At 45.5% G+C, this 23,584-nt stretch overlaps 1 protein-coding gene across 2 annotated transcripts in view; it reads left to right on the plus strand.

The window, feature by feature from the left end:
- The window catches only part of Grid1 (glutamate ionotropic receptor delta type subunit 1), a 734,712-nt gene that overhangs the window by 183,414 nt on the left and 527,714 nt on the right, over window positions 1-23,584 (plus strand). For both annotated transcript variants that reach the window (XM_060390904.1, XM_060390905.1), the window contains exon 4: window positions 13,546-13,751. In XM_060390904.1, the coding sequence (XP_060246887.1) occupies window positions 13,546-13,751 (206 nt within the window). The remainder of the gene's footprint in view (window positions 1-13,545; window positions 13,752-23,584) is intronic.

Consider the following 23,584-nt stretch of genomic DNA (forward strand, 5'->3'; position numbering starts at 1 on the left):
CATTGGGTCCACACAAGGAACAGGGAGAAGCTAGGTCATGGTTCTGGCCTCTTTGTTTTTTGTCTGTGCACTATACATCAAGAGAACGCCATTATCACCAATGACCTCCTACCAATCTTTCTCCTCTTACGGTCCAGTCACCAGGACTAGGATTTGAACATGAGGATTTGGAGGGACATAGGCATTCAGACTGTCACATGCTGGTAATATTATGCCATTGTTCATTCTGCCATGCCATGGACACAGTATTAACAAAGAGCAAAGATGTTTAGATTAGCTCACCACCCCCAAGAAATTCAGACACAGCTGTGTGGGGTAATCGCTGGAAAGTTAACCCTGTTTGGGATCTTACTGAAGTTACCTAGAAACCAGGAAAAACAACAGAACTCCCTCACAGCTCAGAGGTGGCTCCATCCTGTTCTTATCTGGTGGTATTGGAGAGACTCAGCCTCTCTGTCCTTCCGTTTCCTTATCTGGGAAACTGGGCTTCATCGGTCATCCTTCATAGGCTTCAGAAAGGGAGACAGATAATGGCTGAACATCCCGAAGCTTCAGGGCCCCCACATCCAGGGACCTGGAGGCAGGAAGTAGCCATTAAGGTTGAAGGCTGGACTCTTAAACTTTTGGCTAGGTGTCAGCTGGGAATCTTGCCTCAGTTTCAAGGGGAATATTGATACAGGACAGAAGGCTACCTTGAAATGCCATGCCATCTTTTATCCGGCAAAGCCCGCCAGTATCCTAAGCAAGAGGACTTTACCACAGTCCCTCCAGGTCTTGCAGGAAGCACTGCTAAAAATCAATCCCAAATACCTTGTAAGTGAAAGGTGACAGGGACATCAAACTTTATTTGTGAAAATTCTAAAAATCATTAGCATATTATAGATTCTATAAAAAATATGATCTCACTCAGTTGACGAGAGGGAATTGCAAATCAAAGGCACTATTTATTGCAGTGGGAATAAGGGGCCTTGCAGATTAAAAAAAACTCTATCGAAGGAGCCAGAGATCTGAAACATGAAAGACAGTAGCAGATAAATATCATGGAATTTTCTGCAAATACTTCCCAACTCTGAACAGAAGTTGGTGAAGAATTATTTTATAAACCCATTTTCATTATAACATGTGTAAAATGCAAATCTTGATCATTATGTAAATTAGTTACTTGGTGTAATTTACTTAATTCAAAGCACTTAATGCAGCGTGGTATGTTTTTTCCAAAGTGCCAGAGTAGACGTTTATTTTAAATTGTTTTTAATCTCGATCTTCCATCCTGATTATTTAAAATGTTTCCCTCTTGTGTTTGTTTTTTAAATGGAAGGGAATAGAGCTTGGTGGGAAATGGAGTATGTTCTGATCAGCTGATAGCCTCTTGGCTGGCAAGGCCCCAGGCAGGGCATGAAGGGACCCCCATGTTTGAACATGTGCATGGGTGCACTGCCAGAGACACACTCACAGACCTTCTCAGGCCCAGAATCTACCCTCCCCGGCTTCGTGACTTCTTCTGAGACCTGTCCAAGCAGAAGCCTCCTGGATGTTATTGGCCCCCATTAGAGGCAGAAAGGTGTCCCCCTTTCTCAGAGTTTTCAATGACAGCTCTTTTCTTTCAGCTACTTTGCAATCCTGAAATTCCCATTATCACCGAGGGTAGAGTCGACCTTTTTAGTCTCCTATTGTGTCATCCGATTGTCAGGATGGCACCTCCTTTCTTTGTGAGTCTCTAGAACAAGGGAGATGATTTGCTCATTTGAGAACCCTTCTGGGGCATTCCTTATGCTGATGAGGAGGTTGGAAGGGAGATGACAGCAGGAACATCTATTTTGCACTCTGCCAGCTGGAATGTGTGCTTCTCACTGAAGCATGCCCAGCTCTCCTGAGCAAGGTGGGGGTACTTGTTTGCAGAGTAAAACATGGGCTTAGAGTTGCTGGAGGTCATCCAGCCTTTGGGGGATGGGTTTGAGTGATTATTCTATACACCTCTGGTTATGGGTTGGGTGAGGTGTGGGTGTGGTGTGGTTGATCAAACTTGGCTTCTCTGTGCCCTTCTAGAGCTCTGCATCCCAGGCAATCAGGGAAGAAGTTGTTTTGTTTTGTTTGGGGTTAGGTCAAAGTTGTCCATGCTTAGGAGGTATGAGTTGGTATATGTGTATGTTATGCAATATCTAAATTAAGCTATACAAGGCCATCATTAGCTTACACACCTATCTCTTGGCAATTTTCAAATATAATATATGCTGGTACATAAATGTACTCTGCATTTGTCCAAAGTGTCTCCTGAATTTATTACTTTTTTAAAGCTGGAAATTTGCACAAATGCCAGCTATAACAAGGCATATGTCTATGAGCTCAACTTTTTCACACTCCCAATATGAAAGAGATCACATTGTACTCATCTTTCTGTGCTTAGCTTATTTCACTCAACATCCTGGACTTTTCCTGCTTTTGCAAATGACATGATTTTATTATTATTATTATTTTTGTGACAAATAGCATTCCACTGTGAGTAAGTACTACATTTCTTTATTCATGGATTTGCTGACAGACACATGGGCTGATTCCATATCTTGACTTTTGTGCTGCAATAGCAAGCATAGCAGTTTTAATACAGACATTATTGTCTAGCTATGGCAATGGCAGAAGGCTATGAGAAGACAGCCACTGAAAAGAAAATTTGTTGTATCAAGGGAGGAGAGGTAATACTGGGAAGTTATGAGATGCAGATGTGTGTTAGCAAGGGCCTTCATTGTGGTGAGCAGAAGAGCGTTGGGAATCAGGGTGAGGGCAGGTTGGTGTGAATGATTGCTCTGGGATTTGGATATTAGGCTGTCCCTGGCCCTTGGATAATTAGAGCAAGTGGATTGTGTCTTGGGGTATGAAAACTTAAAGAGAAGGGGGTTGGATTGCAGGCTCTGGATGGGTTGATTTGCTTAGAAAGGGGTATTGTGGGGCCGCTGGGACTCTCAACAGGAACTGGCCAACCCTAAGTAGCAGCAGGGCCCCTGATATTAATGTACCAGAACACAGGAACTACAAGACATGGCTTCACAAAGGGATAGCTTTTGGTAGATGGGACTCATTCCAGTGGTGCCCTTGACTGTGGTCTGCACCTTCCTTGACTGTGGTTGGCTGTGACTAGGACAGTGAAGCCTAGAACAGTACCACTGTGCTGTTGAGGATGTTTGCATCAGGAGCATCCTCTTCACCTGAAGACAACCCATGCCTGGGTTGTGGAGCATTTTGCCAGGCCATGACAAGGAGTAGTTGTTTCCTGTTTTATTATTTTGAAGGACTAGATATGCCACACCTAGGTGTCTCTGGTCCTCTTGGTATTGAATTCTCCTTCTTGGTGACTTCCTTAGTCTGTGTCGATTGAGAATATGGGTTAATTTATCCATAAGATATATCTAGGAAAATGAAAGGTTCTACACGTGAGGCATGCTCCCCAAACAGCAGAGGGACCAGTCTCTGCTTCCAGGTCTGTCTCCATGAGATGGGAGCTTCTTGAGGGTAGAGCTGTGAAGCTCTTGAACTCAAATACATTGTCATCCACCCCAGTGCTCAGGCAGGAAGAAAGAAAAGATGGAAGGAAGAGGAGGGGGAGGAAAGAGGGAATGCAAGAAAAAAACCCCCATAGAGCTTGAGAGCTTAGAGGAGGTGGGGGGCAGAATAGGACACAAAAGGATCCTGAGCTAGACAGAGATGTCCTTTATGACTGGCATCACAGCAAGCTTCTGTGGTGCTTGTTCTGGTTGTTCTGGAATATGGTGGTTCCTTACTCCCCTGAAGAGCCAGGCTTACCACAGTCAGCTATGGTAGCCGCTCTAAGCCTGTAACAATGATGAAGACTTTAGACTGGTACTGGGGAAGGAAGAGAGTTTGATAAAGGAGGCAAGGCAATGGATAGGGGTCTTAGTAAAGAACTTGAATGAAGGGTGAACTGTATCTGGGAAGAAAGTCAAAGTCTATCTTTGGGATCCCAGATAGGAAAAGACGTGCAGAAAATATCTGGAGACTCAAAGTTGTATCTCAGCCTTTGGAAAAATTGCCAGTAATCTCCGAACTCTTCTAGCTGTGAATTCCTTCTGGGTGTGAGGTGGCAGCCTTCATACGTATCTATGTGCATTACAGATGGTAAAATATTCTTTGTACGTACTCTCTGTGCCTGGGTCTTTCTCAGAAATTGAAATAGTAGGGGAAGCAATTTAAAATGTGTTCTTTCGTTTCAATTGCTTTCGAGAAAGAGAGTATTTAAAATACCAGGTGACTGTCTGATCTTTAAGGAGGGGAACCATCACAGCTGCAACCTTAAATTTTTGGAAAAAAAAGAAAGAAAAAAGAAAGAAACCTTCCCACAACTTCAGCCCCTAAGCCTAACACAGCTTTGCTTCAATTGTGTGTGGTGTTTGCACACCTGCTGAAGTCACACTAGGCTTCAGGCTAGTTCAACAATTCCATAGACTTCTATGGTCCTGTCTTTGTGTTAGATGCTGAGCCTGGGGTAAACAGAGAGGCCAAGAAGACTCAGTTCCTTCTTCTTGCACCCTTACCTAATTTTTCTTATTGTTTAATATAACTCACTTTGAAGGAGACATAAATCCCAACTTGGGGAACTGAGGGGGTCTCAGAGGAAAAACCTGTCTGCACTGGGTCCTGATGGAGATGTGGGGCCCTGACAGTTTTGAAGAAACATGATGTAGGTGGAGGGTTGTATGCACTTGTACACTCGTGTGTGTGTGTGTGTGTGTGTGTGTAATCTCCAGAGAAGGGCAAAGAGCTTCTTTTTCTCATCTCTGGCTTCCTGGTTTGGTGGTGGAGGTAGCTGATGGAAACACAAAAATGAAAACCAGGAAAAGCTATTTGCTCCAGACTGCCTCTTAGTTCATGTTAAGACGCATGAGCTCATTTTGTGTACACTGCTAAAATCTCAAGAAGGCTTTTTGTTTGCTTGTAATTTGATTGATCGATACCTTTGAGGTTATTAATTTCTTGGCAACTTTTAAATAAACTTGTGTTATTCACTGAAGGTTAGAGGCAGGCTACCTCATGCACACATATGGCCCCAAGAGAGAACATTCTAGCACAGTGCATTAGTCAATGCATTGATTTGTAGACACAAGGAGACCTTATAGGAAGCTATTGCAGAGGTTTCTGAGAAGAGTTGGTGGGGAACCTGAGAAGACATTGTGAAGATGAACCCAAGATGGTTAGCAGAAGAGGAGCGTCACAGCCAGTGGAAGATGGAGGCTCTGCCGAAAGAGGAAGGTGTGGTGTGAGATACCAGAGGGAAGTCCAGACACATTACCCAGAGTATGCAAGAGGAGGAGATTGGGAAGCGAGTGGGTAAAGACGGCTGTATAGTGTCTGGAATCCCAGAAATGACAGGGCTTCTGGATAAGTCTCTTATGGAGACTTGCACTGTGAAGAAGCTAGGGAAGCTGAAGAGGAAGAGACTCGCCATGTGTTGATGACTTTGGCATGAACTTCAGAACACAGTGGCAAAGATAAAGCCAGACTTTGATTACTAGAGAGAAGGGACAGACATGGGACTTGCATCTATCCCTTAGCCTCTGTTGATCCCTGGCCTCTCTTTTCTTTCTCTGGTAACATCACTGACTTCTAGGCCCCAGTTACCAGCTGGGCAATGCTCTCCTTCATTTGCTGTCAAAGATAACCTCATTTTGAAACTTTCCAGACATTGTTTCTTCTGTCTTGCATGGTTTCTCTGAGGAGTTTCTGGAGCTGCCTCATTCTCACTGATGCTTTCTCACTGGGGATTTTCTTCTTCCCACTCCTGCAATTTGCTTCCACCCAACATAGATTTTCTTCAGAGCTTTTCAGTACTGAAACATTATCTAATCCATTGTTTACTTGTTCTAGGCCTGTTTTCACCTCCCCAATGTAAGTCACCACAGCAGGAACACTGTGGGCTCATTCAGTTTTATTTCCCAGATCCCAGGGGAAACACCACACAAAGAAAGCTTTCAGTGGCTATCTGAGGAAGGGAGGCATGGGTGAGCATCAGCAGGAGAATTCACTCTGCCAGACTGGGGACTGGAAAGACTTCTGATGATAAGTGCCCCTGAGAGCCCAAGAGAGGGCAGGAAATCTGGAGGAGACATCAGTGGAGGTCTGTCCTAGGCTTGTCATGTCATATTGTCCATTGGATGCACTTGTCCATGATTTCAGCCTGCTTCCTCTGAGGATGGGACTCAGGTACTATCTGTGTGGAGTGCTGTCACTCCTTTCACCTCTTTATTCTTCTTCTTGAATATTCTTCCTGAATATTCTTCTTCTTGAACCTGTTTCTTCTTCTTCTTTCTTATTATCCTTCAGAAAACCAGAGGCCCTTTCTGAGTAGATCCCAGGTCGGCCTGATATGACCCCAGACAGTTCCATTCCTAGGGTCTGCAGTGGGTCTGCTTGGGAGAGACTATGTTGTGAATGGGCCCGGATCAAGGTCCAGACTGCATGGCAGCACTCTCCAGCCCCCTTACTTGGTCTTCCCTTTTAAGAGAATTCTACTTTCCTGAGAAGCAGCAGAGTGGAATAACAAGGCATTGCAGACTTTTTTGCAAGGGGAAAATGACTTCAGCTTAGACAAGAGGCTTCCTTGGCCCTGTTCTTGGGAAACAGGTAGAAGGTGATGAAGTCAGATCTGCTCCAGCCCTCCCCTAGTGCAGCTGAAAAAGAGGCTGAGATTGACCTTTTCAGCCAAGTGGGAGCTGTGGCTGTAGCTAGGGATGATGTCTCTTGGGAACACTGCCTTCAGCAGCATCACTAATACCAGGAGTGAAGAGCTTGCTGTTGCTAACGGGAACTTAAACTCTTCCTGATGGCTCAGTCTCACTGGGAATGCCTGAAAAGAAGCCAGAAATGCAGTATCAAAGGCATGCAAGAGTTCTGGGGGGCTTTTGTTCTACACATGTACATGTTCTTGCTGTGTCTGTGCGTCCTGACATGTGCCATCCATTCATGTATCTTCCCCTCCCTACAGACATGCAATTGTGCTTTAGAGTGACAGGGTTTGGAAAGGGGCCATGGAAAAGGGACTATAGGAGACTTCTATCACAGGCTGAGATTGCAGGTTGTGCTGGCATGATTCCTGAGATCATTCATACCACATGGTGGCCTTACCAGATCTACAAAGCCATGTGGGCTTTAATGATATGCATGCCATGTAAACATGCAGAAACATTATGTGGATATGGTCACTCTCTGCCATTTTACCAATTCACTGTTCTCGTAAAAGCTGCTGAGAGGTGCAGAAGATGGTAGCAGGGTCTCAGGGACTTTGATGCTTGTCTTGTCAATTGTGATTATATCTGGGTCAGGGGTAAGGCCATGGGGCACCGAGGACTCTTGGAGTCCTGGAAAGGCTGCTGAGGACACATGGTCTTGCTTGGGTCCGGCTTCCTTCCCCTGTAAACAGTGCCACCGATGATCTTTTTTTAAGGTGCAGGCTTTACCTCTCCCCCACCCCCTTAAATATCTTCATGAGGCATACCAGGTATAATCCAGCTAATAACCTTGGCCTTTCACTTAGTCACTGCTGGTAATCAAGCTGTTCCCAGAGTGAGAGGCTTAGGACAAGAGTCGTTTATTATTTCTGATGGGTCTACAGTTGAGCCTGGCTGCTCTTCCCCAGCTTCACTCGTGTCTGGGCTCTGCTGGCATGTGACTGCAGTGATTGCTGGGGGGCTAGCCGTATTCTTCCCTGTATGCCTCAGCATCTCATCAGCAGGCTCCCCTGAGGGCGTTTACACAGTAGTAGCCCAGTCCCCGGGCAGAAATTGAAACATACATCTGCCCATAACACTGTTTATGTAAAGTTTACTGCTGTCATATAGGTCAAAGCTATCTATATGACCAAGGCCAGAAACAAAGACAGAGGGATATTTAAAGTGATGAGGAAAAGGCACAGGACTAGAAAGACTGTTTTAGTGGGCCTAAAGATAGCCATCTACTTTGGGACACTGTGTATACCACACTGGCTCCTGGGTACCCAGGCATTCTCTGGGTAATGATGGGCAGTACTGTATTCAGGAGAGGGTTGACACCTATAATGAATGTTTCTGACAGCTGATAGCCTCTCCAGACTCCTGTATTTCTGTACCTTTTGCACAATTTCCACGAAGTGCCTTACTACTCTCTCTGTTAGGGTTAAGATGCAGAAGTATGCATTCTGTGCCTAAGTTATTTCACTTGACACAAATCTATCTCAGTTTAGCTAGCATTCCACAAGTGACAGGATTTCATTGCTTTTGTGGCTGAATAGTATTTCATTGTATGTATACCCCACATTTTCTCCATCCATCTATCCATCCATCCATCCATCCAAGGATGCTTAGGTTGATTTCACAATTTGGGTATTGTGAATAGTGCTGCAAAACCAAATGCTTCAAGAGGCTATTGCTAAAACCTTAGCAATAGCTTGATCTCCACAAACTGATACTAAGGCCTCCTTGCTGGAGATAATGCCTACACAACTTACCAAACATGTAGAGGTTGAGCCAGTGCTTATTTAGACTCTTCACTACTACTAACTAGTAGTCATGGTACTGGAAGGCACTCTGCATGCTACCAAAGTAGAGACACAAACCCACCTCCAAACCCTTTGATTTTCAATGGCGACCTGCTTGCAAGGTGTGCTAGTGAAGTAGTGGCACAAAGCCACTTTTGGGATTAACCAACTAATATCTAACTGGATTTAAGGCCTGCTCCATGTGATCCCCAACACTGCTTAGGAGGCCTGAGACTTGACAGGCTAAGTATTATAATATATAATATAAGCCACCATTCAGTATGTATGGCATAAAAAGATTTATTTGAGGGAAGGGATGGGGACGGGAGTTAGGGTCTGAGTGAGCCATGAGGGCAGAAAGACAGAAAGAGACAAAGAAGAGGGGAGAGGGGGGCACCCTGATACAGGGAAGGGGAGAGAAACCAAAGCAGAGAGAATAGGTGGGAGTGGCAGACAGGTTATATCTTGAGCACCTGGCCCAGGTGATCATGTAGGACATAGGTGGTGACATAGGTGCTGTCAGGACCCTAAAGGCCCCCGAGGGCAGGCCAGTTGAATTGCCTGCATAACAACATTGCACTAAGGACCTAGGGAAAACCTAAATGGTACTGTTCAGCAAAAGAAATCCAGGTAGCAATGGATGACTCCTAATGTCATTCTGCTGTAGTCATAGATCAGTGTCTTGTTCAGTCATCATCTGAGATGCTTCCTCCTGAAATAAATGGGAATAAATATATAGATCCAGAGCCAGATAAGGTGCCAGATAGGGTCCCTGTGCTGAGAGAAGTGGACACAGACCCCATTCCTAACCCACAAGCTATCTCCAGTTGATGCCCACTTGCAAGTGGAAAATTATGTTTCTTCAATGGAATCTCATTGTATATACAAAGCCACTCACTCACTCAGTTAATTAATTAATTTTCTCTATTTCTCTTCGGAGAAGGGGAGGCTCCCCGTGGATACCAACCATCCCTGGCATAACAAGTTGTAGTACTAGGCACATCTTCTTCTACTGAAGCTAGATGAGGCAGCCCAGTAGGAGGAGAGGGTCTCACAGGCAGGCAATAGAGTCAGATACAGCTCCTGCTCCTGTTGGTAGGAGTGCTACATGAACACCAAGCTGCATAACTATAACATGTGTCCAGAGGGCCTAGGTCAGCCCCATACAGGCTCCCTGATTGTTGGTTCAGACTTTTTGAGGCCTTATAGGCTCAGGTTAGTTGACTCTGTGGGTATTCTTAGGGTGTCATTGACCCCTCTGTGTCCTACAATCCATCCTCCCCATCTTCCTCAGGATTGCCTGAGGTCCACTTAATGTTTGGCTGTGGGTCTTTGTGTCTGTTTCCATCAGTTGCTGGCTGAAGCCTCTCTGATAACAGTTCTACTAGGCTTCTGTCTGCAAGTTCAAAAGAATATCATTAGCAGTGTGTGAGGAGTGGGCTACCTTTCCTGGCATGGGTCTCAGGATGGACCAGTCATTAGTTGGCCCTCCCTCAATTTCTAGTACATCTTGTAGTTAGGACAAACTGTGGATGGAAAGTTTTGTGGCTGGATTGGTGTACCAGTTGCTCTGTTGGAAGTCTTACCTGGTTACAGGAGGTAGCCAGTTCAGGCTCCATAGCCTCCATTGCTAGGAGTCTTAGTTAGGGTCACCCTCATGGATTCCTGGAAGTTTCCATTGTACTACATCCTCCCCAGTTCTAGTTGTCTTTCCCAGTATGCTCTCCCTTCATCCTCCCCCACCTGATTATCCCATCCCTACCTCTGTACAAGCCCCAGACCTCCTCCACTCACCATGTCTAGTCTCCTTCTCCTTCTGAGTGAGATTCATATGTACGCCTCTTGAGCCCTCCTTGTTCCTTAGCTTCTCTGGGTCTGTGGATTACAGCATGGTTATGCTGTACTTTAGAGCTAATATCCACTTATAAGCGAGTACATACCATGTTTGTCTTTCTGGATCTGGGTTACTGCACTCAAGATGATCTTTTCTAGTTTTATCTATTTTCCTGCATATTTCATGATGTCATTGTTTTTATTAGGGTAGAATACTCCATTGTGTACATGTAACACAAGTTCTGTATCCATTCCTCTGTTGAGGGATAGCTAGGTTGTTTCCAGTTTCTGGCTATTACAAGTGAAGCTGCTATGATTAAGTATCCTTGTATGGTGGGGTGTCCTTTGGTCATATGCCCAAGAGTGGTATAGGGTAGGTCAACTCCCAACTTTCTGAGAAACCACCAAAGTTATTTCCAAAATGGCTGTACAAGTTTGTACAACCACCAACAATGGAGGAAAGTTCCCTTTGCTCCACATTCTCATCAGCATGAGCTGTTGCTTGAATTGTAACACCACTCTTAGGGCCAGGCCCCATGCCCAGCAGTAAGTGACCAATGCAAAATGAATTTAATAGTCATTTTGGAGGAGGATTTTTTTTGTTGTTGTTGTCTTGTAATACTTTGTATGGGTATTTTGTATTTTTGTTTTTTACTTTTTGGTTTTGTTTTTTGTTTGTATATTATGATTTCCAATTTTGTGTCTTATGGGATTACTGTGTATGCCAATGTATCTATCTATCTATCTATCTATCTATCTATCTATCTATCTATCTATCTGTCTGTATCTATATGTGTTTCTTATGATTTTTCTTTGGCTCTTTGTTTTTCTGTTTGTTTGTATTGTCCTATACAGGTTTGTTTATTTTTGTATTATTATTATTATTATTCATGCCTCTTTGTTGTCTGATGAGAGAGAACAAGGAAGGATTTGCACGTGGGTGGGTGGAGAAGTGGAGGATCTGCGAAGAGTTGAAGGAGGGGACAGCCATAATTAGAATGTATTATATGAAAAAAAAACATTTGCAGTAAAAAATAAATTTAAGAAAGCTGATCTTGCAAGAGCCCAGTGTAGAGGAATGTTGACTCGATGCGGGGAGGGGCATGGAAAGGGAGATGAAGCTGGTTATCAGTGTATGGGTGCTCTGAGGGATTCTGCTGTGTTGTCTCAGTGGAGGGACTGTGCTGAACAGAAAATTGTTACATGCTGCAAAATAGTTGGATGAAATTATTTTGGATGCTGTGGTCATAGAGAAATATGTATGAAGTAATAGATAAGCTAATTTTCCTGACTTGCTTGTTGTAGAATGTATATATGTATTCAAACATCTCACTGTATTCTCCATATGTCCAATTATTGTGTTTATTAAAACAAAATAAAAATAAAATAAGAATAATTTTTGTTTTATTTTGTTTCAATTGCTGTGATACATTCTGATCAAAGGCACCTTGGTTGGGAAAGGGTTTATTTAGTTTACACTTCCTTGTCACTGTCTATCATTAAAGGAAGTCAGGGCAGGAAGTCAGGGCAGGAAGTCAGGCAGGAATTGAAGCAGAGAAAGACTACAGAGGGACACTGCTTACTGGCTTTCTCCTCTTGGCTTGCTCAGCCTTCTTTATACCACCCAGAGGCAGAGAGAGGGGAAGAATGCTTTGCCTGAGAGTTTAAGTTTCTCCTAGAGTTCCCAGCAGGAGTTCAGGGCCTACTCTTGGGTATCCCCTTGTGGTAGTCCTGGAACTGCTCCTGATACAGTGAAGCTGAGACTAGACTTACCACCTTGCTAGGTCTGACTTCCCACCAAGCTAGGAAGCTCAGGGACTTGATGTCTGTGTCCTTGACACCTGCTCACATAGAACTATGTGTGTGTGGCAACATGAGGAGGTAGTTTTAGGGAAGCACTTGTAAAGAAAACCTGTTTAGGTAGCACTGTTTATTTTGACTTGGAGTCTTAGTGACTGGATAGGCACCCCAGCACATGGGGACAGTGGCCTTGTGGGACTGGGGAAGATACTCAGCATTCTGTGGAGGGCCTGACCCTGGGAGCAGGAAAGCAAGGATAAAAAAGGTAATGGAAACATTCTAGGCTGGACACAAATGGCTTTCCTATGTGTTGAGGGTTTAGGCTATAAGTGACAGAAATGAAACACTAGGTGGCTTTGGCAGCAAAGGGAAGTCTTGGTCCATGGCAGTGGGAAGCATAGGAGATGAGAGTCAGACACAGATGGACCTCAAGGCTGGAATAGCATCAGAATAGCTGTGTCACTCTCTTATACCTGCTTGCTTCTGTGTTGGTTCCATTCTTGGGTAGGTGTCCCTTTGGGGAAACAGAGCTGTTGTTGTAAGTTTACTGGAGTCATAACTAACAAACAAAGTGGCACCTGGCCCCTCATGAGGGTAGATCAGTGTGAGTGTGCCCTCTTTTCGGGCTTCAGGATCCACTCTGGACTGTCATTCTCAGGCAATTGGTTTTGTAGCTTACCTTGTAGGGATTCCATCTGAGTGCTAAGGAAAGTCTCAGCGAGGGGGCACCTTGGCCATCTATTCATCTCTGAATCAGCTGGAGTATGAGCTTCTGATTGGACTTGGGATGAGTCACTTCTTGGGATAAAGCAGGAGGAAGAAAATTCCAGGAAAGGGGGAAAAAAAAACAGATCCCCAAGCAAGATAAGGCCTGTAGCATTGGCTAGGGGTCATCACATGAGATGTTGATATTCAGAGGATTAGAACTTGACCCAGGGGTAGAATGAACTATTCAAATGCAGGGTCAGCTCTCTTCAGAGTAGTCAATAGACTTGACTGTAGAGGGTCAAGAAGCTTCAGATATGAGGTTCAGAGGGAGATGGGGGAAACCTGGGGCAGAGTTGCCAGCCCACCAAGCCTGGAGGACAGAGCTGGCAGAACTGAGACCACAGGGGAGAGTAGAAGAGCCTGTTACAAAGGATGGATCCCGGCATGGTACATTTTGGATGGCAGAAAGGCTTCCCAATGCTAGAGAAGACAACAGCCCTATGTCCTGGGGATGGATGCTGATGAGGGACACCAGATCGAACAGCCTTCTCGGAATAAATGAAGTAGATGGAAACCCTTGTTTCTGCTGGTTGCTCCCTGGGTTGGGAGTGTTGGGGTTAGCTCTCCTCCCAGATAGACCTCTTCTGCTTACAGATGATTCTCCCCTCCTCTTCTCCCATGCTCAGATATCCGTGGGCTCCAAAGCTTTCTGGACCAGGCCTCACGGCTGGGCCTCGATGTCTCTTTACAAAAAGTGGACAAGAACATCAGTCATGTGTTCACCAGTCTCTTCACCACCATGAAGACCGAGGAGCTGAACCGTTACCGGGACACACTGCGCCGTGCCATCCTACTGCTTAGCCCACAGGGGGCCCACTCCTTCATCAATGAGGTAGGTCGGAGGAGCCGGGGCTACGCATGCCTGACGTTCAGGGGCCACTGAATGGCTCAGGTGTATAACACAAACCACAGGGGCGGGAGTGCTCGGTCCATAACACCTGGCCATTCGGGGAGAGGCCTGAATATGACTTGCGTACTGAGGTGTCCCCAGCAGAAGGTGACCTCCTCCCCGTTCTCTGACTGTGAGGAGGCTGTGTGTGAAGAGGCTGGTGAGAAGTCTGCCTATAAGTTACTGTCTGAATTTTCCGAGTTGAAAACCAATTTCTTTTTCTTTTAATTTTCTTTGTTAACAGGTGTGCACTATAGGGATAAAGTGAATTTCTAGCTCCTGGTAAAATGGGCAGGTTTGCTGTGGGGTTTGTTGACATTTGATGGAGTTGTCTGTTTCCTGTCACGTGATACCAGGAGTGCGCATCTTTCTTTGGAGCTTGTTCTGATTAGTGTGTGCTTCTGTTAAAGGTAGCTCTATTAGGGATCGGGACTTTCTAATGAAGGCAAGGAAGGCCCGCCAATGTATCAAAGAATCCATTAGTCTAAGATCAGACTAGCAAGTTCTGGACTAGAGTGAGCCAACTAATGGCTCCAGTGGTGTCATGCAGACGGAGAGGCAATAACTCACTTTCTGGGGTTGAGCTTGTTTGGGGAGAAGTGGTTATTGGGGGTGTGGTGTGTCTGGGAACAAGTGAGGGGCCAATCAGGAAGCATTGGGATGTTCCCTGGGGTTTCCCACACAGCCCAATCCACCTTACTGGCCCACTCTGATTGAAGGTAAAATGAAAGAGAAAGGCAGAATTATACTAATTTCATCTGATGTACTTTGTTTCCTTATTCTGCTTTCCCCTCTAATTAATTATCATTTTGAATGCTACCTCATGCATCAGGAACCAGCACAAAGCCCACTGCTGGAGAGCTTAACATTGGGAACGCTTAATTTGGTGTAGTTGGCCAGCAGCCCTGGTGCTCTCAGCTAATCAGGCCCCGCTCGTGCTGGTGGTCAGCCAGGCTGTGCTGTCCTGTGGGTTCTCGGCATCTCCACCAGAACACTTTTCCCTGTATGCAATGATTCAGCCTCAGATTAGCAGTACTGACATGTCCAGCCTTTCTCGGAATGTTCCCAGTGGTGTATTTGCAGCAGGCTGCTCTCCGGTGACTTTGTTCTCTCTTGTTTATTGACTCAGACTCCTCTGCCTGGGAAGTGGCCATGGGTTCTCTCACCACCCTCCCAGCTACTCACTTTGTGCTAATTCCGTGGCCTTCCTGTTCCTTTCCTTCCCTCTCTGCCACTGGTCTGCCGGGAAGCTTGGGAGAGGAAAGAATATTGGCTTTGCAGTTACTCAGATTCGGGTCCAGTCTCTGATCTAATTCCTATCTGTGTGATATTAATCAATTTGCTTGACCCTTGTAGCCTCAGTTTCTGCACCTATTTAGGTGGTGAAAGAGGAGGCATCGATGATAAACATTTGGCATCAAGCTTCTTAGTACCCATCGCTTTTAGATGTGTATTTAGATGCGTATTTTCCTTCTACATGAATCTAGGCCTTTCTGGTTTCTAGGCCCCGGAAGGATTTACACTCAACTACAACTGGCCTAAATATGTTATTTCCAAGTGATTAATTATGCAGACTCCTGTGGTGCGGGGTGTACTCTGCTTGGCTTTAGCTGGTTGCCTTTTCTAATCCTTCAGATTGTGTTCACAAAATCTTTGTGTCTCTGGGTGGTTAGGGGTGTGGATTCCACTGGAGTGGCTCCTTCCCTTGTCAGGAGACTAAGTTTGAGGGCAACTGCTGAATTCTGAGTAGAGGACATACTACTGTAATAAAAGACCTAGTGTCTGGATCCTTGCCATGCCATCGAGAAGAGAGGAAGACAATTTCCTGATAAACATGATGGACCAGCCCCCACCCCTTTAAAATTCACTGTACATTCTGATTGTAGCCCCTCCTTCTCCTCCCAGTCCCACCCTCCCACCTTCTTTTCTCCCTTCCCCTATGCCTCAGAAAAGAGGAGGATCCCCCCACTCCCAACCCACCCCAGCATATCAAGTCTCATCAGTACTGAACACATCCTAATCCACTGAGTCTGGGCAAGGCAGCTCACCCAAAAAGCAGGCAACAGGCTGTCAGAGACAGCCCCTGCTTGCTGGATGAAGCTAGAGCAGAAACTGAGGGAATGTCCAACTAATGCCTGGCCCAACCTGAGGCCCACTCCATGGGAGAGAGCCAACCCCTGACACTATTAATGATACTCTGCTATGCTTGCAGTTGGGAGCCTAGTATAGCTGTCTTCTGAGTGGACTGAAACAGATTCTGAGACTCACAGCCAAACATTAGGTGGAGCATGGGGAGCTTTGTGGAAGAGTCAGGGGAGGAATGAAGGACCTGGAGGGGACAAGAACTCCACAAAACGACTAACAGAGTCAACTAAGCTTCGGCCAGGGGTGATTACAGAGACTGAAGCACCAACCAAGGACCATGCATGGGCTGGACCTAGGCCCCCTACACATATGTAGCTAATGGGCAGCTTAGTCTTCATGTGGGCCTAGCCTTTTGTATTCATTTTTTTCATCAGCACACTTCACAGATGAGAAAACCAAAAACAGATGTTAAGTGATTTGTATAGTCAGTCTTCCTAAGAGACAGAATGGAATTCCAGTCTAAGTGCTGCCTGTTTCAGATCTCTCTCCTTTATGGTTGGTGACTGCAGAGGACACAGTGTGTGACACATGTGGCTGTGCCAACAGTGGGGAGGAAGACATTCTTTAGAATTTTTCCCATGCCTCATTTCTAAGAGTCTTACTGTGTCTATTAAGCATAGATGGCAAAGGAATCTTGGAGGCTGGAGGACATTTCTGTCCAGATGTCTAGTTCTGCAAGTCCCCTAGAACATGGGGCACTCAGTCCTGCCCAGTGGCCTTGTCACTGCCTGGGGACATTGCTCCTTCAGCAGACTGACCTAACTTCCTCTTTGCTGGGATGATGAATGATTCTCACAAGGTGACCCCACTATCTGAATTTTATGACATCCTAAGCCCTATGTGGAGAAATAAATGGCCTCTCAGCCCTATGCCATATGATAGGCCACTACTGTATTGATTGGGAGGCCATACAAAAGCTGTAGCCTGTGTAGGTTGTGTGGCCTTCCCAGCTGCAACATCTCCTTTCCTCCTTTCAGAAAGCATGACTGAGTGGGAGTGGATGAGCAAAGGCAGCTCTGCTGGAGACTTGCATGTCACTGAATATGAATCTGCTGTTGTGGTTGACACTTTCCTTGTTGTTAGTAAGAAGCCCTGACTCTTGTGACCTGCCAGGCTGGCAGTGAACCATGCTGGGAGCTGCTTTTCAGTAGTGGCAAATCACTGCCATCAGCCCTTGGCCTGGTGTTACATGGTACCACTGGATTATCTGTGATTCTGTATCATGAGGGGCAGTATTTCCTGAGCCTAGCAGAGTCTCAAACTCTGGTCTTGGTGGTTCCTGGGAGGGTAGGCTGCAGGAGACTGAGGCCTTGGCGCCTGCCTGAGATCCTGTGGGCTCATGAACCTATTGTTTTCCACCCACTCTTGATTTCAGTGCCTCCTCTGAGGTCTTTTAAGTCAGGCTCACCAGACATGATGTTAACATGTTGTCTTTAAAAGATAATGAGAGGGATAAGTATATGGCTCAGTGTAGACTAGTTGGCTAGGGTGTGCAAAGATCTGGGTTCCATCCCTAACACAAGAATAAAATAGAAACAACAACAAAGTAAACATGAGGAGAATGCCCCATCCTTGAGCAACTAAGCTTGGAGGAGAAGCCTCCCTGGAGCAGTTGAGCATGAAAGAAAACTCCCCCCTTGGGCAGCTGAGCTCAGAGGAGGAGCTCCCCTCCCCAGAGTGTAGAGCTCAGAAGGATAATGCTCTGGTGTTGTGGTTACAGGCCGGTGATCACCACATAGGTATCCTGAGGCTTACTAAATAAACACTTTCTTCCTCCAGCAAGACTTGCCGTGTTTTGTCTTGGCCTTGGAGGGAGGGTGGCTCCTTCCAGTCATCTTAACTGGGGAGCAGGTTGGGCTGACTCTCTTCCCAGTGAGGCTTTGGCACTGGCTGGTGAATGGCTTTCGAGGGCTGTGAATTTGCATATGATGCTATCTTCACTATCCTGAGTCAGCAAATGGTCTGGGCTGCTCCCATAGATGACGTAGATGACGTGGTCCTGGCCTGTCTGTGGCATGTGGTGGGAGTCAGTACAGTCCTGAGAGATGAGTATGTAGGACTGGATTGGGAGTAAACATCAGCATGAACAGATGTGGGGGATTACATGTGTGTGTGTATATATGTATATATGTATATATGTATACATGTATATATGTATATATATATATATATATATACACATGCATGTAAACACACAGAGAGACACATATACACAATACTCCCTCCCTCCCTCCCTCCCTCCTTCTCTCTCTCTTTCTCTCTCTCTCACACACACACACACACACAGAGGCCTACTCAAGCATTTAACCAAACAGTAACTTGTAAAACCAGACGTTCAAGCTAGCATATTCCACCAGATATCCCTAGAGAAAACTCATACTGCAGTCACCTGCATCAACTAGAATGGTGACCTTCTGGCAGTAGAGTGCTCTGGGGAATGCTGGGAAGGGAAAGAAAGCCTAAGAAATGCTGGGAAGGGAAAGGCAGTGACAAAGTGACAGTGGGCGTAAGTGGTTAGGCACCAACAAACTTCCATAGTGGAAGGACAGGAGGAAGATGGAGGGAAACAGCTTCAGGGGTAGATTCCCATTGCTCTGGGAACGGGTGGCACATTGTGCTCAGGCTGGGTAGAATAGTGAGGGCGACAAAGGTAGAAAGGGTCACCTTCATTAACATCTCTCCCCAGCATGGCTGGAGGCCAATTTAATCCTTTATGCGAAAGGGTTGACTCCATGCAGTTCCTTTTCTGGTTCTGCTGTAGTGAGTGAAGCCCCCACAATCTGAATATAAAGCTTTTTACTACAGTTGTCGCTAAGGTAAATTAAGGAATCACAGTGCTCTGTTGTCCCACGTGGTATGTGCAAATATCTCTCACTCCAAAAAGGCAAATCTCTAGCAGACGACTTTATCACTTAGAACTAGCATAATTCCGTGTCATTTAAGTGTCATTTACGAAGATATTTTAAATTACTAATTAATTATAAAAGATTAATTTTTAAACAAGGGCCCACATTTGCCTTTAATTATATCCCACTGTTTATGGATTTTAAAGCCTTAGCACTTTAACAAAAATGCTGTGAATTGGAGAGATTCATTGTTTTCCCTTAGAACGTCTTACAGAGAAGATCACTGAAAAGAGTCATTTTCTACAGTTTGTTCTGACTGGTTTGGAGCTCAGTGGCTGTGAGAGGAAGGTGGATTTCAGGACCTGCTATCTCTGTATGGATCTCCCTCCATACAGAGCCGGTCCATCAGTCTCCCATCTATGCTTCAGCTACGTGCTGTGGGACCTTCCTGGGACCCCATGTGTCATATGCAGGACCTGAGTCTGTTCATCTCTGCTAACCCTATGCTCAGGGCCTGGAAAATGGATGATGGTAGCATCCCTGACTTCTGACTCAAGTCAAACATTGTTGAGAGCCTCAAATGCCCAGTAAGCATACTGTGGTAGTTTGAATAGGGATGGGCCCCATAGGCTCATGTTTGAACACTTGGCACATAGGTACTGCGAGGAGGTATGGCCTTGTTAGAGGAAGTGTGTCACTGTGGGGAGGGCTTAGATATACTCAAGCTACGCCCAGTGTGACACACAGTCTCCTTCTACTGCCTGTGTGGATCAAGATGTGGATCTTAGCTCCTTCATTAGCACCATGCCTACCTGTGTGCTGCCATGTTTCCCACCATGACAATAATGGACTAAGCCTCGGAAACTGTAAGCAAGCCTCCATTACTTGTTTTTCTTTATAGGAGTTGCTGTGGTCATGGTATCTTTTCACAGCAATAAAACCCTAACTAAGACACATACTAAGACACTTTTAATGTTCTTTCCAAACAGAAGCACCTGAGCAAAACACTACTTTGAAAGAACTTAATGTTTGATTTTTGTTATTTCAAAGGAGAATCCAAGCAATCATTGAGAGATAGTGCATGAAAGCCAGTGTCTCTTTGCTGTTTACTCTCTGTTGAATGCTGTTTCTAGTTTCTAGTCTCAGTTAACTTCATTCTCCATGCTCAGAGATGCAGAGATGATCAAGGAAGATGGCCTGCTTCAGAGAGAGAGAGAGAGAGAGAGAGAGAGAGAGAGAGAGAGAGAGAGAGATAGGGGTAAAAACCTGGAGCATGGGCCTGATGGGATCTTGGTTTTTCTTTTGCAAGTCATTAAATATCTGAGCAAAGTGTTAGTTCTTTCTTATTTCCTATGTGCAGCTTTCCCTTTCATCCAGGAGACATGGGGCTTGAAGAGTGGACACTTCCAGAGGTAGGCAGCCTTCAGCAGCTGCAACGACTCAGTTATCCTTTTGGTGCACCCAGGCACGAAGGGTTTTCAGATCAGAAGATGTCCTCTGAGATGGCGTGGGCAAAGGAGTGAGATAAGAAGTTTGGGGGGGGGGACCCACGGGAGCGTGTTACGCAAGGCAGAGGTGAGGCGAAGCTGTGTGACTTGGCATGACCCCGCCTCAAAGATGCTGTTTGAGCCACATCTGTAGCATATGTAGCTCCCAGATGGAATCTTTATACTTGGGGCTGGAAGGAGCTTGTTATCTGTTATTTACTGTCTGAATTAGAGCAGCTTGTCAACTTTGAGAGGAGATGGTATTTGTATCAGTTAGCTGATGCAGTGTAACAAACATCCTAGAACTCAGTGTGCTTAAATAACAGTGTTTGGTTGTTGGTCAGTAATATGAGTAAAGTCGACTGATCCGGTCAAACTAATGCCTCTGGCTCTCTGGTGAGCACGAGGCTGGCCAGTTGTGATCTGAAATGATGGGATGACCCATTGTCTTTTTATTAATAGGCATGTGAACTAATGCATATTTAATGGCAGCAGCAGAGTTCCAGAACAGCCAATGGAAATGTTCAGGGCTGCTGGAAGTCTAGCCTCAGACCTTGCTCTGTTGCTTCTGCTCCATTCTCTTAGACAAACTGAGCCACAGGATCAGCTGAATGGGCAGGTGTAAGAGACTGCCTCTTGAGTTGCATGTGTGAAGTTACATGGAAAAGGAAAGAAATGCAGAGGTGGAGAATTGGGGTCAATCCATCATCACCCCAGTGTGGGTATAGAAAAAAACCTTCCCACCTGCTAGAAGGAAGAGGTTGGGAGTTAGCTGGGGCCGTTACCCTGTTTTTGTTTCAACATTGTTCAGCTTTAGAGTGAGAGTGGTGAAAAGGCCATGTAGAATAAAGAGGGATGTATGGGAAAAGGGAGTGTAGAACAAAGAAGAATGGCACTGGCCTCTTTGTATCAAGTTGGCTTTTTATGAACCCATCAGCTGACCATATTGTTTCAACAATGCTAGAAGAGCAGGCTGTGGCAGAGCTAGGAGTATGATGGAATTGGGCTATATTTCAGAGCAGCTTGTCTTAATCCCATATCTTAACACTAAGTGTTTGTGGGAGGAGACTCGTTGCCCATGGCAGATGAAGAGGAAGGCATCTTTCTCCTAAATCTTTGTAGAGAGCCCTTTATGAATATCACTGTGAAGGAGAAAGTGATACAGGAAAGGGACACCAGACACTTTAGAGGAACCCAGAAGTAGCACTCATGAGTCTGTTAGTAAAGTTGGGTCAGATCAACTGACCTAAAGCTTTATCTGAGGAGGAGGGACTTCTCCCACTTGCTTCCCTTTGACACCTTGAAGAACTATTTTCTTGGGAGACACTGGGACTCCTGAGAGCATTTACATCTTCCTTTTGTTTATGAGCAGGGGAGAGACATGGTTCCAGGCAGACCTGCCTCCACTATCTCCCTCTGTGACTCCCCTAGCTGTAGCTTTCCATTTGTACGGTGGGTGAGATGTGGGATATTTTTTCCGCCTCTGTTACTTTATTCTAAGAATTGTCAGTTGGTCATTAGGTGCAGGCATACCCATTTTCTCTGTTTCAGAGTCTGGCCTGGTTCTAGGCACCTAGGAGGTAGCAGTGACTAGTGTATGAATGGAGACTGAGAGTCTCAGAACATTCAAAGCTATGGTGCACCAAGGGCATGGAGAAACATACTGGCATGACTCGGAGCCAAGGCAGCATTGCATATTTGGTTGTGTGCTAGTGGGTGACGTCAAGTCTGTGATTGTGACCTACCACTGAGATGGTGGACCCAGAGAGAAGTGGTTTGTTGTTGTTGTTGGGCTATTATAATAGGTACATCTACTACTCATTCTCCAGCTGTGCATGGGTTGGCTTGGCATCTCCCTGTCCCCAGTTCACTATACTCCATATCTTCAGCATTGTTCCCACCTTCCATGGTGTTAGGAAGAAGGCAAGCAAACAGCATTGTGGTCCATGACTGGAGTTGTGGAGCTCGGGGCAAAGGAGTTGATGGTTATAAAAGACAAATGCAAATAGGAGAGAAACAAAATATGACAGTGGAACATGGAAAGACATTTTATCAGGAGAAACACCCACATGTCTATCATCTAAGAAGCCCCGAGACACTTGGGGTATATAGGTAGGAAGTGGTTTCTTATCAAATGTGAGATGCAGGAAGTGCAATACCTTAAATTGAATAATGACACAGGGCAGAAGACTAAAAGGCATCTCCCTTCCTTTCATCCATATTACCTATTGTCTTATTCACCAAGGCAATCTGATGCTTAAATGGCCATGTAATACCTTTTCAGGAGCTCAGGCTGAGGCACAGAGGAAGTGGCCAGTCTTTGTTATTAGGTCTTGGCATGTCTGTCTGTTGGTTGAAATGGCAGAACCAGCATGGGGCTGCTGGAGTCAATGTGAAAGTGCCAATGAATGGCTCAGAGAAGGAGAACCTGAGAATATCCTGCCTCTTCACTCACTCTCCGTCAGGAAGCATGACTCCTGAAACCCAGTGACAAAGACCAGAAGTGCTTGCAGCTCCAGGTATTGAGGGAATGGTCCACGAAAAAGGGACAGATCATTTCCAGCCCTTGGCTACTTCAATTGGAATTGAGGACTGGATTATTAGAGAGTACTTCAGAGTGTTCTCAGTAGAGAACACTATGAATTTTGGAGAATTTAAAGGGGAGGGGATCTCAGTGTTCCCGAGGCTCCAGATGTTGCCTGGGTTATTGCTGATTATGTCCCCAAATGGCCTGAATTCTCAGTTGGCCATTTCCCAACTGAACTGTTACTGACCCATCCCACTAGAGAGAACTGTTGAGTGGCATCTCAGGACTGCTGGTTAATAGGCACATGGAGAGAGAGAGATGGCCACAGGTGCTTCTGCCTCTAGAGTTATTTTTCAGGTGTGAAGGACTCCAGCAGCCTGTCAATGGCCAGACTACTACCAAGACATGGTGTGCTTTATCTCTGGACCTTTTAGGAGGCAGGTGTGGTCTCTTCTCCTGAAGTAGAGAGAAGAAACCCACACTGAAAAGGATCAGTGAGCCTGAGACTTGACTCCCAGCCCTGAGCACCCTGTTAAAAATGACCTTACACCTATCAGCATATGGGGGCGCTGTGCTTCGCTGCTCTTCTCTGTACCACTGTGGACAAGGGGCCCTTCCAGTGCAGGCAAGCATGTGAACTTCCCTGTGTAGTTCTCCAAATGCAAGGCTGTGAACAAAGCTAAAGAATTTTGAGAATGAATGAAATCACCCTTTGAAATGACAGCCACATACAATAAGCCCAAAGATCTGCCTGCCTAGGGCCTCAAGGCA

The sequence above is a fragment of the Meriones unguiculatus genome, chromosome 9 (genome assembly GCF_030254825.1).
Source record: "Meriones unguiculatus strain TT.TT164.6M chromosome 9, Bangor_MerUng_6.1, whole genome shotgun sequence".
NCBI classification, from domain to species: domain Eukaryota; kingdom Metazoa; phylum Chordata; class Mammalia; order Rodentia; family Muridae; genus Meriones; species Meriones unguiculatus.